General features: G+C 37.4%; 1 protein-coding gene across 1 annotated transcript in view; it reads left to right on the forward strand.

The window, feature by feature from the left end:
* Window positions 1-3,289: 3,289 nt before the first annotated feature.
* LOC131039796 (uncharacterized) overlaps window positions 3,290-15,548 on the forward strand; it is a 35,296-nt gene continuing 23,037 nt past the window's right edge. Inside the window, exon 1 of the mRNA XM_057972631.1 lies at window positions 3,290-3,476. Within this exon, the coding sequence (XP_057828614.1) occupies window positions 3,290-3,476 (187 nt within the window). The remainder of the gene's footprint in view (window positions 3,477-15,548) is intronic.

Genomic DNA, 15,548 nt, shown 5'->3' on the forward strand with positions numbered 1-15,548 from the left:
GAGATCAAGAGATTACAAAAATCAAACAGGAAAATGTCACTATGCATGAGCATTTGATTGCTGAAAGAGAAGAAAAGGAGAACCTGTAGCTAGATCTTGAACTTGCATCATCTTTAAAAGAGAACCTGTCAAAGCATAATGAAGATCTCACAAAATAGCTTACTGAAGCCAATGAGAAATTGGAGAAGTTCATCAAGAGTTCTACCATGCTGGAAGAAAAAATTCAATCACAAAGAATGAAGGGTGATGTCTTTGGACTTGGTTTTCATACAACTAAAAAAGGTGAATCCTCTGGTACAAAGAGCAACAATCCTAAGAACAAATCTTCTCCTAAGATCAATAAGCCTACCGGTAAGAAGGTCTTTAAACTTGTCTTCTTTGTTTGCCATAAACTTGGTCAAACTAAAAATGTTTGTAGAGACAAACCTAATAGAAATGCAAGTTACAATACTAATGATAGGTATGTGTCCAAGAAGTTTGAAGATCATTGCTTCACATGTGGAATGTATGGACATAGATCTGTTGAGTGTAGATATGGAGCAAACAATCTTGTACCACACATGCATCCAAGACCAAATGGTGACCGGATAAGGAACTTTGATAGCTGGGTAAACCTGAACTGGGAAAGATCCTACGACAACTGGTTTAGTCCATTTGAGATGGAAAAGGTAACAAATGTTATTTGCATCATCTGTAATAACTTTGGTCATGTGGCTATGAACTGCAAAAGAAGAATAGGAAGAGGAAATGCAGAACCTTGGAGTTCATCTGGTATGTCCTGTTATCACTGTAACAAACTGGGGCACTTAGCAAAATACTGTAGATCTAGAAACAACAAACTAATCAACTCTTCTAAAGATCAGAAGGGAAAGAAGAAACTTAATGTTGAAGAAACCAGAGAGGAAATGAATCAAATTTAGAAGAAGAAAAGTGAGTCACCTAAAGAAGAAATTGTTCCTTCACCCAGTAAAGAAAACCCTGCACTGGTGACTTAAGCCTTTTTAATATGGCTAAGGGGAGCTTAACGGTAAAACATCTCCAGACCCCTTGTGAAAAATGAGTGGCAAAAGAATTTTAAAACATGAAATTTTGGTAACTTTTTATCAACATGTTATCAACTGGTTTTCCACTTGAGCGGTGAAATTAGGGTTTGTAACCCTAACAGGGAAGCATTTATTGCAATAGGTAAAAAGGATAAAGCGAGTTTTACTTTGTCATTTTTACCCTAACGCATTCAAGAAAGAAATTTGGAGCACTTGCTGAGCTGAGTAAGATTGTTTTGCTATAAATTGTCGAATTGTTTCGTGATGTGTGAAATTAAGTTGAATTGAATGTTGCAGAAGGTTGAACTAGTGTGCACTTGGGCATTTCAACCGGTAAATGGGGCAACGTGCAGGAAACAAGGTATTTCTTTGACCATACCACTTCGAATCTTGTTCATCTAGAATGGCATCTACTTCAAAGTCTATAGAGAGGTTGATGATCACTTCTAAGCCTATGGAAGCTCAAAAGGTAGATAAGATTGTGTCATATAATGCATTATCGCAAGTTCCGAGTAGATTTTTGGTCAAAGGTGATTTATCCAGTTATATTGACTACAAGTTAGAAGACTTAGGGTCTCTATACATCTAAACAGTTGAAATCACTTTGCGATAAGAATGGCAAGATTAAGACATGGTATGCTAGGATTTTCAAAAAGGGTTTTCATAATGCCTCTTATTTTCTTGATGACTTCGAAGAAGCACATATCAAAATAATTTTGAGTAGAGTTCATGGAGAAAACATGTACATAGAAAGGACTCACACAATTACAAAGGAAGTCATTCAGGTTGTGACTGGCTATTTCTCAACCAGTGAAGTAACTAAGCTAAGGAAAATTTTAAAGGATATTGTCTTTGGTTTAACCGGTTCTACATCTGATGGGCATGCTTTTTTTGTCAACAACATTAAGCACCCTGCAGTAAAATTAGCATCAATGGTGATAGGCTACTGAGTATTTTACTCCAATAGACTTAACAGTGTTCCATTTGCAGCAGTTCACACAGCTCACAGAATGATTGTTGATAATGCAGACTATGATCTTTGTGAAGCTATCAAGAGACAATTATTTTTGAATTTATAATCTATCAAAAAGGATAGCAATCTAAAATTCAAGTATGGTCAGCTATTAGTTAGTCTATTCTTTTACTTTCAGAAATTTTTATCAGGGATTGGAAACATTGAGTGGTCAAAGGACTCACCGGTCTCGACTCAAATCAAGAATAGCATCAAAGCTGTAAAGAATACTTTCCATGCTGCCCTGAATAGGTATTTCAATGTGTTCCAAAAGAAGATGAGAATGAGAATGACGCTACTCGAAGAAGTGGTAAAACACTTTGAGAAGGACATAATATTCACCGTTACCACTGACTTTTTCTTAGTGCAAGCAATTGAACCAAGAGTCGAAGAAGAAATGGAAGACATGAGTTATGAGGTTAACCATGATCTACTTATTGATTATGCTAATACCCTATTAGCATTACCTATAGACAAGAAGCAGGCAAAATTGGACATTGTGGCAATCCAAGAAGCATCTATACAAACCGGTACTACACTTGTTAAAAGTACAAGAGGAAAGAATAAAAAGTCTGGTGAAGCATCTCCAGCAACAAAGAGTACTAGGGTTACCAGGAGTGTCCTAACCAAAAAGGAACTGGAACCCAAAGTATATAATAAGAAGGAGACAAAGAAGAGAGGCAAGAAATTAATTTTGCAACCAGAGTCTGAGGGGACGGATTCTAATGAAGAGCCAAAGAAAGAAAAAGCAACCAGCAGAATATCCAAGAAGGTAAAGGTAGTGCCAAAGGCAACTACATATATTGATATAGTTTCTTACAAACTGGATACCCATTTTGAAAGAACAATGAAGACACTAGGGAGGAATAGGTTTGACAATGTCAAAGAATATTTTGATTCATTCATTGAAGATGAGAAAGAGCAAGTGATTCAATAGGTAATCACTCATTTGTGTCATTACAGTAGATTTCCACATGATCTGGAAAAGGTTATTTCAATCTCTTTGTATAATATTATCTTAGATAAATGGGAGGAAGCTATAAAATTGGAAAAATAAATTATTGATGAAATATTTGTACAATATTTTCCCAATTTATCTACGGATGGAATTAGTGCTTTAGTTGATCAGTACAAAGCACATTTTTCTTTTAAAGCAAGAAGATTGAAGCTTCTTAATGGTAAAAGGGCAATTGTTGAAACTAGGACACATCAGATAGCCTGTGGAATCAAAAAGATGGAAGAACTCATCCATTCTTCTAAGAATAAGGATACAAAAGAGATAGCTGATGATGTTAATAGACCGGAAATGGATGAAGAGGAGATTCTTCAACCTGGTGAGGTATCTCTCAAGAAGAAGGATGATTCCATTATTCTTGTTGATGATGGTGTTCAGAACACAGTGGACCTATCTGGAGACAACAGTGCACTAGATATGGAGACCCCAGCAATCACTAATGTACGGGTTACAATAGTTGAGAAACTGGCTACTCAACTAAAAGTGGAAAATCCACCGGCAATAGAACAATTGGAGAAACCCCAATCTCCACCGGTCATTCAAGAAATTCATAAGGAGCCTACTGAAACTCTTGTCACACAACAAGAAATGGAGAAGAATACAGAGAAAGCTATCATTAAGGTTGTATCCCCTAAACTGGCAAAGCAGAAACAACTTGAAGATGATGATGATGATTCTCTAAGCATCTCAGCACCAATAGATATGAACAATTTGAGTGCATCAAAAATGATGAATATTGCTAATGTTATGCAATCTAGGGCGCATAAGAAGAGACTGAAAGAGAAAAGGGTTGAAGCAGAGACAATTCATACTGCATTAGAAATTTTGTCTAGTCTACTACCAGAAACATCTATAGCACATCTTTCTACACCCATTAGCAAACTTGGTCAGTTAGTTACAGATGCATCTAATCAAGTCAAATCACTAGAAGATGTTGCTCAACTGTATGCTAAAAAGAGCCATAAGAAGAAATATGGAGATAAACTGGCAAAGGATATTGATAGTAGCAAAATGGCTCTATCTCACAATAAAAGTCTATTGAGTAAAGCTATTGAAATAGGAGGAAAGTATCTTGCTTCTACCTCTAATGTTACTTTCTTTTATTCTGACATTTCAAAAAGTCAAGTTGAAAAAGAGAAAGAAATGGAAAGGATGTGCAAGGCATATGTCCCACTTCAAGATTCCATACATGCCTTTAGCAAGTTTGTAGATTATTTGCATAACAGACTAGATAGCTATGATAATGAGAAGGCAAAGAGGCTCCGATCTCTCAAAGAACTCAAAATTCTGCTCACATCACAAGTAGGCATTCTTTAGAGAGCCTACTCAAATGTAGAAGCTATTCTTGCAACTCCTAAAACTTGCACACTAGAATCAATGGAAGAATTCCATTCCCAACTAATGTCTACATTCGAGTATACTGCAATCATGGGAAAACGCATTGTCACAAATGAAGAAGAGCTTCAATTCTATTTTAATGAGATTAGCTAATGCATGAACTTTTTTTAAAGTTATTGTTATATATGTTGAACACTTTGATACAAATTTTCTATATATGTATATATTTTATCTTTTCAATTTGGCATTGTTGTCAAAGGGGGAGTAGAAATATGTATGTGTGTTTTTGAAAATTTTGTATTTATGCATGCATTAAGGGGGAGTATGAGTATATGTGTAAATTTGTTGTGTATGCACACTTAGCGGTATTACAATAAAATTTTCTAAGTGTTGCCATCAATGCCAAAGGAGGAGATTGTTGGCTTGATGATGATTGTAATGTATTCATCACTTGTTGTCATTGATGAAACACTCTCACACACACAATATGATTATATTGACTACCAATGTAACTTCAATTGTTTACACTGTCAACTGGTATACCTTGTGGTTAATCCCTAACCGGTACTTTATGTCAGCTGATATGTGCATAAGAGACAACTTGTGGTTATACTAAGTCAGCATCAAAGATGAAGATAAAGATGAAGATCAAGCATAGATTCAAGGACAACAGTTCATATGTTTTATTGAAACCAGTATTGATTATTCCAACTAGTATTTGGTTATTTATGTGATGAGTTACCAACACCGACTACTTCGCGGTCATTTTTGTGATGAGTTATGATCACTTGTCCAGATACACTGCACCTAGGAAATTGTGTCACGATTTCCTTAGGCCAACATGAAATCTGAATGTCTATATATTGACATCTCAATAAATCTTTTTAAGATGATGGTATGCATGAAGAGAAAAAGTTTTTGTTGAAGAGTGATAAGTGTTAAGATGAAGAGTGTGTTGAAGAGCAGTGTTGAATGTCCTTAGAAGGATCTGATCAAGCAATTATTGTGCTACTCAGAACATATCAAACCATTCTTGTTGTTTTCTAACCATTACAGCAGAATCAAATCCCTTAACTGGGTAAGCTCTAACAAGCTTCAATGTATAAATCCTCTAACAAGGTGATCCATTAGTTTGGAATCCAAAATCCTCCACCGATGTTACTCCTAACAGGGTACTACTCCTAATAGGGTATAAGCTTCTAATCAAGCTTTGGGATCTCTAACAAGATTCGCTCCTAGCAGAGCATTTTGTAGACCTTAACTAGTCAGTTATCTATTATTGCAAATAGTTAACTTGTGAGTTCCATCTCACCGTGGTTTTTACCTATTTGGGTTTTCCACGTATAAACACTTGTGTTATGTGGATGCTTTACTTTTTGTGGATGTTGTTATATCATTTTGGATTACATGCATTGTGTTTAAAATATTTGTTAAGTTCATCTATCAGTTAGTGTTTAAAGTAGTTTGGTTTTTGGTGTCACTGATTCAGCCCCCCTCCCCCCCCCCTCTCAGTGCTTTTCAAGTCAATTAGACCTCTAGTGGTCAAATTGAGGAATGAGGACCAAAACTCAAAAGGGAGGGAAGTGCCCTGGCCTATTTGAATTGGGACCATGGTGTCTAGGTCTAGACCGAGGTGCCCCAAGTGCCCTTCTCCTCCCAAAATAGGGCAAACAAGTAGGCAAATAGGAGGTTCCAGTCCCAAGATGAGGTCCATTTCCATGCACCCAAGAGACCTCAAATTTGGAGTAAAAGGGGCCAAAATGGACATAGGGGAAAAATAGGATAGGACACACTAAATTAGGGGCACAAGAATAAGGTGTGAGTTGTATTAGGTTACAATTTATGGTTCTACATTTAGCCCCCACCTTAACAAGAATATAAGTGTATGCAAATACTCATGGTAAAGTAGAAAGATCAGGAAGAGAGAGAGAGAGAGAGGATCTATTGGCAAGAGACACTATATTGATGATCAGATGTTGTCATTGATGGCAACTAGAGTCAGATATCCAATCCGCAGTTCATGATTCATTCATACCAGAAGATTCATTAAGATCTGATAAGGTCCGGTGAGGAGAACAGGTCATTTGGTAGAGTGTATAGTGTTGTGGTTGGTAATTCAGTTGTGTTAAGTATTTGTGGTTGTGGATCTTGGAGATGCATTGTGGATGTGTAAATTACCTTATTCCAGGTTTATGGCCTCCATTGTTGTCAATTGAGTAAGTTGGAATATCCACTAGATAGTTTTCTGGTAGAACAATTCTTTGTGGTACTAGAGTGTGAAGATTCATTGTGCAGATCTTGCAAATTGATTTTACCAGTTGTTTACGTGTTCGAGGTTGTTGATCCAACATATGGGAATCATGTGGACAATCTATTTTGGTCTACTTGGTTGTTTTGGATCGGATTGAGCTGACTTGGGTAACATGCAGATTCATGTTGTGTGTTATGTGTTTTTGGGCCAACTTGATGAAGACCTAAATTGATGTTGTGGATATTTAAGACTGATTGATTTGATCATTGGTAGATTGATGGTTATGTGTGAAGTGTGTATGAGTGATTGTGTGCAGTTTCACATGCGTGGTTGAAAGATTGGTGCTCTGAAATACAATAGAATATCATAATAGAGAAGTGGTGTAGATCACAGTATTTTGTGCTTAACCAAATTGTTTCTGGCATTTGTAGATGTTGCTTATTAGTTCAGACATTACAATTATTATATGTAATCATTTTGTAAGGTAGTGAGCCTTCGAGGTTGTAGCCCTTACTTGTAATTAAGAAGTGTGCTTGAATGCATCTGCATTACCCTTATGTATTATTTTTATACTTCTAATAGAGTATATTAATATTGTGGGTTTGAATCCCACCGTGGTGTTATGGTGTCTTTTCTTTGTGTTTTTGTACTTTACCTTTCTTCATTTGCATTAGGTGGTTTAAAGAATGGGTTAATAAAGTTAAAAATTGCAAAACACTGATTCACACCCCCCCCCCTCTTAGTGTTCCTTGATTCCAACAGGATCAACTAGGAGTGAGAACATAAAGAGACAATACATCACTATTTTTGGGGAATCAATCCCTCCATATTAGGCTCTCAACTCACACAATCACATGCAAGGATACACAAAACAAGGAAAAGAAAAAAAAAAGATAAACAAAAACAATCAAAGATAATTAAAGATAAAGGACAAACAAAAAAAGAGGTTAGTACTTAAAAAAAAATCAAGTCAACTAGTTGAAGAGACCTTGATAGTCAAAATATCTCAACCACTAATCTCATTCTTAGAATTTTATTACAAGAACAGAAGTGATCACATGGAAAGAGCAAGAGAATGTATCAAGTGATGAGAAATGATTCAACAACAATTGTGAGCTCGTGGGGAGAAGAAGGGAGAGAACATGGATTTCATGGGCTAGAATGTTGTTTTATGCTAGGTTATCCATGGGAGAGAGCAAGAAGGAACATGGATTCCAGGAGCTAGGAATTTGTGTTATGCTAGGTGATCTATGGAAACATGAATTCTGATGGGACAACATGTATTATATTGTGTGATCCATGTAGGACGAAAGAGTTGGCATGGTCTAGCAAGTTGTGTTATGCTAGTTCCATGCATCTGAAAATGAAATACAAGGAGGATTGAAAGGTCTAGCAGGTTGTGTTATGCTAGTCAACCTAGCTTAAATAAATTAAAAAGGAAGAGTTGAAAGGTCTAGCAAGTTGTCTTATTCTAGTCAACTCATCCTACTATATATGTTGTTGTCTAGTTTTAGGAGTTAAGCATCTCATCTATAACATTGGTATGGTTTTGAAAATGCAACATCCTATATAAGACATGAAATAAGGATAACCCAACAAGGCATCATGTAAGGAAGTCCATAATCTTGAATTGAAAAAGGATAACCAAGCAAGGCATTATACAAGGAAATTCACAACTTGAATTGAAAAAGGATAACCAAGCAAGGCATTATGCAAGGAAATCCATAACTTGAATTGAAAAAATATAGCCAAACAAGGAATTATGCAATGAAATCCACAAATTTAATTGAAAAAGGATAACCAAGCAAGGCATTGTGCAAGGAAATTCATAACTCAAATTGAAAAAGGATAACCAAGAAGGGAGTTACGCAAGGAAATTTTGCAACTTGAATCAACCATATGTTACAAGGAGGTTGTGATGTATCCCCCCCCCCCAAGATGTAAACATAGCCCTATGTGGATGTCTTAAAGAAGATAGAAACAAGGATACACACCATCACCAAGAATATATCATTTAGGAAACAATGTACATAACTCCAAGCTAAAGAGGCATAACTCTTATATGAGCAAGGAAAAAATAGTTGTAAAAGAGATATCTTTCAACAAGTGTAAAGGGGTCCTTTTGAGGGATGCATAGAGGAAGAGATATTTATCCAAATATATTCACGTCCATAAATATAATGCATATTTGATCAAGATAACGTCTTTGAAAAGGTGAAATAACCTAAGAATACACACCTCACATTACTAGAAAAAAGTGGATTCTTAGCAAAAGATTGCACACATTCACTATGGGGAGATTGTTCATAAGAAGATGAACCAATAAAAAAAGAGAAATTCTAACCAAGGGACATATATGTACTTGCATGGAGGACCACTTCGTGTAGGAAAGGACCTCAAGTTATGAAAAACACAACTCAAAAGAAATGGAAATCTTTGAAAAATAGATAGAATTGAAATGTTATTCTTGCTCCCGAAGCATGGAGACAAGGAATAATGATCATTATGTTTCTAACCTAGTATGATTGTAATTTAATTTGTACCACCACACATGAAAAATAACCCCTAACAAAGGTAAACTATCAATGTCATAGGGTAAGGATCAATGTAATAAGGTGAATGGAGTGATAAGGTACTAATTCTTTACCAACAAAAAGCATAAGATCAGTTGTAAGAGTAATAAGTGCTCTATCATATTGGTCTTGAACAAATTCTTTAAAATCTTTACAATTTTCAAGTGAATAAGAATAGCTATGATTAAAGAGACAATACACATTACCATATTTTTTCTTATAATTATTGATATATGTTATGAAGCGAAAAGTAACATTCTTATCATATTTCAATGTCCAAAATATCTTTGTAGGTAGATTTTCTTGATTGTCAATATGGATAGGTCTTGTCTCATGAGATGTAGGGAAAGCTATACTAGTTGTAGGGGAGGAGATTTTCCCCCTCCAAGATGATGAATCTTAGAAGGTAAATCAGTCTTCCACTACCTCTTTGAACTAGCACTAAGATGAACCAGGGGATAACAAATAATAAACTAACTATGCTATAGAAATAAATGATAGAATTACAATACAGAAATGATAAAATATAGAAACTGAATTTATAGAACGGTAAAGCATCAAAAGTAGATTATACCTACCAACTAGGAAGCTCTAGAGTTTTGGACACCACCTCGGGGTGTGGATGTCAGCACATTGTGTTGTCATTTGTGCGGCCCATGGACATAGAAGTTCCAAAATCCGATTTTGTGCAGAGCATCCTGCACACAAAATCTATTTGTCACTTGCACACATTGAGATGGGGAGAATTGTTGGGGTTGTATAGGGGCCTGCCTCAATCAGACCCCCGCTTAGGTGTTTCCACCACCATGGACAGCCAAATAGATAGATTGGAAAAAGATAAATAAACTTGGAAACTTGGTAAATTGGAAATAATGCAAATAGAAACTATACTTTGCTTAATAGAAGCAACCCCTATTGCATATAATGTAAATATATTGGAATATTGGAAATATTGGAAATATTGGAAATATTGGAAATATTGGAAATATTGGAAATATTGGAAATATTGGAAATAACGAATGCACCTAGATGATAGATACAATCAATAATGCAAAGGACTCATTGCATGTAAATGAAATAGATAAAAGAGAAGACAAGGCGTGAAGCCAAACCCTTCTCATTGGAACCATGAGCATGACGAAGCCTGTGTGATGCTTGTTGGTAAGATCCACCACAAGGTAATGTAGCTTGATGTTGGTAGATTATATCCGAGAGCATAGAGAGAGAGAACAATGAGAGTATGAGAGTGCAACCAAAGTCCAAGAGCCAAGAACCCAAGTGGGAACCCTTCAAAATGACCTAGGAAGGGTTCTTAAACTCAGAACGGGAGCAGAGAGTCGTTACAGCAAAAGGCAAGCCAAAGGACACGCGCTAGCTAGTGTCTGACTCTCTGTCAGATTTGAGATTCTACCAGCATTTTGGGATGTTAGCACAGCACGTGGACGTCCCCACGTCATGCTATCGTTCACACAAAAATGAGCCCATAGGGACTTTCAAGGCATTTCAAGGCACTTTGTCCTCCGAGTCTATGATGCCAAAATGATGCAATTTTGATCATAGGTTCATCATTAATGCACTAGGCATTATGTGTAAGAGTCATAAATGCACTTGGTGTAGTTTAGTACACTACATTTTGCCCCCACATTGGTGGACTGATCAGCTCTATGGATCAGTCGCATTAAAGTAGTCTAGAAAGATATTCTCATTAAGCTCATGCAGTGCAATAAATGTAGTAGATGCAATAAATACTTAGCCAAAAAGGATACTATAGAAACTGCAAAGGTCGAGTCAATGATCATGAGTGATGCCCCCAAGTATCCATGAGAAAACCCAGTATTTGGTATGACGAATTCCACACTGCAAAACTAGAAAATTTGTTAGTACAAAAAATGGAGGAAGTTACTTTGGTGAGAAGAATGCTTAAGGAGCGTTAGTACAGATAAAAGAGAAAAAGAATATGAAGGAGAGTATATTCCCCCTTGTGTTTTTCCCCCAATGAGGTGGGGGAAACAGGAAGAAAAATGAGCCAAAATTGTCCAAAAATGGACAAAAGCCATTTCGGGAAAAAACTAGGCTATATACTCAAAAGTGGGCCCCAAGAAGGGTCATTTTCACTATTCACTATGGGCATTCAAGAAGAGATTTGAATAGAATCTGAAAGAAAACTCCACGTAGATGAGAGAAACAAGATAATGGGATCGAGGAGTTGTGGACCACAGTCGAGCAAGGTGATGAGCCTGACTAGGTACGAGTCAAAATAAGCTTCATTTTGTGTTTTAATGCATTTTTGGAGCATTTTAGCTGGTATGGTTGCGCAAGCATCCATGGGATGCACTATCATTCGGGAAGTGCACCATCATTTCCTATGGGGTCATTCATCTGGACAACACGCTATCATCCTAAATGGGCATCGTCGTCTAAAAGATGCGATGTCATCTTCTAGGCACGCAAGCATCGGCTGGGAAAGATGAATCAAAACTAATGAAAAGCTCTTTGTGTATAGACATTGCCCGAGATGTGGGAGCATATTTCGAGGTATTTTTTGTAGACCTTGCATAGTCAGGCAGAGGAGTTGTTGGTGGCTGACAAACAACTTCTCTGCCGAGTAGGTTTGTGGTGGACGTTCACTTTGCCCGAGTTTCAGTTTCAACTAGATTAGGGTGGAGATGGCGGATGAGGATCCTGAGTCCACACAAACCTATACTAGCTACTAGGGATCTTCCACCATCACCAGTTACACTAGCATCTACACCACGGGTGTGACCACCACCACCAGCGGCAGCCATAGAGGGATCCTCCAGAAGGGTGCCTCCATGGGATCCAGACTGGTAGAGGGGCGAGCCTGGTATGTACTTGTGATTTTAGTTCATGTACTTTAGTTTTTCTTGCATATGTATAGATGTAGAGATTTTGGATATGATGGATACTGATGTGAAATTTTTTGTGTTTGCAGAGGGTTTGGTCGAGTGGTTGAGCTTCATCCACCCAGTGCTTGCAGAGGTCGTCCCCAATGTGTAGACCCGAGGTCCTATGCTAGACACTTACCGATCCATCCAATCAGTGGGGAGACATATGAAGTTGTTTGATACTATAGCATGGTTATGGACAGCATATGAGGAGGGTCAAATGGAACTAGTGCAGGGAGAAGCGTAGCTGATCACTGTGATGAGGTAGTAGGATCAAGCCTTGTAGGAGGTTCGTACTGTCCTCGGAGAGAGAGACCGAGCAGTGACACGAGATGAAAGTGACGAGAGGGCATGTGACGCTCTACAGAGCCAAGTCGATGACCTCTAGTGACAGGTGGATGTCGCTCAGTAGGGTGCCGCAGGTGACTTAGACCACCTCCAAGTGCACCAGCAAGAGATGGTGGTAATAGAGGAGTTGATGACACAGTAGGAGACTCACTGAGTTATGAGGAGAGTTGAGGGGCGTTCGATCATGGGGTATTAGTATTGCAAGATCGCAGTAGACCTTAGTCAGACAGCCTCTTCACTAAGACTAGGATCCTCCAGTGCCAGCGACCTCAAAAACTTGCCAACTAGAGCAATCATGAGACATTTTTTATTCACTTCAAGTACAATAATTTTTTGGTATATATACACGAATGTATTGATATATATCAAAGACACATATGATAGCATCATGTGTTTTTGTAGTGATGCAATACATGTACATTGACATGATACATTATACACACACACACACACACACACACACACACACATATATATATATATGAGATTCGACATGGTTATTGATGCAAGAGCATCCCCGATTCATGGCAATCTTGCATCAGCCAAAAATATTTTCTTTTTGTTTTACTAGTTTATGTTTGCATTTTTAGCATTTCTTTTTGTGTTTCCCGGATTTACTTCACCAGAACCTATGGAGTTGGATTTTTCTTAAAGACTTGATCATCTTCCTTATTTCCAAACTGCAGAGCATTTGGATCATTTTCTGGCAAGTTATCGCTACCAATTTTCGAGACAGTTTTTTGTTATTGGTTGCCTGGACCTGTTTGCATAGCTAATCTACTGAATCCTTTTTGTAGCTTGCGGAGCCCTGGGTATTGATTTTGTTGTTCCTTGGCATATGGCCGACCTTCCCTTTGATTCTCACTTTGTCCTTTGGATTTTCTAGAGGATTTTCTTTGTCTGAGGTCAACCTTGTTGGTTTTTACACGTTAGGTCTTATTCTTATCGTTTTGATCCCTTTTGGGCCGACCGGATCCCCTTAAATCGTATAAATTATTGTAATAGAGAATTTGAATGTATCTAAGGAGTTAGAACATAGAAGCGAAATCTTAAGTTTGAGGTCCCAGTTGTAACTTGTTTTATATTTTGAGCATGTTTTAGCAGGCCTGTGAGCCGGTTATTGTGACTCGGTTGTTACCGGTTGGTTGTAATCAGTTTTCATGATATAATTAAATATGTTATGCATTTCCTCCATCATGTCCTTGTGTTTCCATTGTGTTTAGTCTTGTTGATTGATCTAGACTAATCTCTTTGAGGTCCCTCCTAACTGGTGACTGCACCAAGTGGTATCAGACCCAGGTTTCATTCCAGAGAGTAAGTTGTCTTGATAAATTTTTCTTGTAGGGTAGCAGAATGTGGATCCAACCTACAGCTGCAAAAGACTGGTGTAAAGATGTCACAAAGAGGAAATAGGAATGGTGGAGTGCATGGTAATGCAGACCCTATTGTGATGGAAATGTTGCGAAGAATAGCAGCCTGGTTGGAAGCCATTGAGACAGTCCAGAGAAGAGGCCGACATATTGAAGATGTGAGTGAAGATGAAGGAGAAGAATCCCTGATAGAGAAAGTCAATCCACCGACGATTGATCCGGATGAAGAGAGGGTTTTGAGTAGGGTGAATACTAAACCTCATTTTACCCCACCAAAATATGATGGAAAGTTGGATTCAAATGAATTGATGTATTTGATCTCGTAGATGGAGAAATATTTTGATTTTGAAAACATTGCAAAAGAAAGGAAGGTGAAATATGCATGAACCCAGTTGAAGGGCCATGCATCTCTTTGGTGGGAGCATTTGCAGGTTGATAGATAAAGAAGAGGTAAAGAGAATATCAAGACATGGGATCAAATGGTTGCTAAGTTGAAATTAAAATTTATGCCAGTTGACTATCAAGTGAATCTATTTTGGAAGTTGTAGAATTTGAGACAGAAAGAATCTAGCATGAAGGAGTACACCAAGACATTTTACAAGTTGAATATCATATCTGAACATGTTGATGATGAAGTTGAACAAGTTGCAAGATATTTGAATGAATTGTGGGTGTCTATACAAGATGAACTCACTTTGATCAAATTGCAAAGTGTCGAAGAAGCATACCAGTATGCTTTGAAAGGAAAAGAGAACCTAAACAAAAGAAATGAGTAGAGGCAAAGAGACAGAGGTGGAAGGTTTTCTAGAGGAATATTTCAAGGAAGAAGAGGATATATTGGAGGTAGAGGAACCTGTATGGATTATAACAAAGACAAGGAAGTGAGAAAAGAAGGTAATTCATACTGGAAAGATGATAGAAATTTCTACCGGATGAGAGAACCGGATGTCTACCAGAATAAGAATTTTGGAAAAGATGACAAAAGACAAGACAAGGGAGTGTTTAGAGAACTTTCTATAAATGTGGAGGAGAAGGATATCATGCTTTTGAGTGTAAGAAGACAGATAATACCAGAAGAACAGCAATGGTGGAAGAAAGCCCCACCAAATCAGCTAATAAACCAAAAGATGGAGAATTGTTGATGATGAGGAGAGATTTGTGTCATACCGGAGGAGATGAAGAACCCTTACAGAGGAAGAATTTGTTCAAGACCAAATGTAAGGTATCTTGTAAGTGTTGTAAAGTTGTCATTGATAGTGGTAGTTCAGATAATCTTGTTTCAGAAGAGATGGTGAATAAGTTGAATTTGGAAAGATTGAAACACCCTAAGCCTTATCAAATAGCATGGATTCAGGATGATCATAAGTTCTTAGTAAGTGAGAAATGTTTGGTGAAATTAAAAATTGGGAATTATCATAATGAATTCTTATGTGATATTATGCCTATGAATATTTGTCACCTTTTGTTGGGTAGACCTTGGTAGTCTGATAGACAGGCAATACATGATGGGAGGAAAAATACATACACTATTGTGCCCAATGGGATGAAGAAAACATTGTTGCCCTTGGAGGAACCTTTGAAGAGTGAAGTTTGTATGAATGCTAGAGTCTGTTTGGTGGAAGGAAGGAAATTCTTGGATGGAATGAGACATGTGAATGTGTGTTTTGCCTTAGTTCCTAAGAAGACTAAGAA

This window comes from Cryptomeria japonica, chromosome 7 (assembly GCF_030272615.1).
Source record: "Cryptomeria japonica chromosome 7, Sugi_1.0, whole genome shotgun sequence".
Taxonomy (NCBI): domain Eukaryota; kingdom Viridiplantae; phylum Streptophyta; class Pinopsida; order Cupressales; family Cupressaceae; genus Cryptomeria; species Cryptomeria japonica.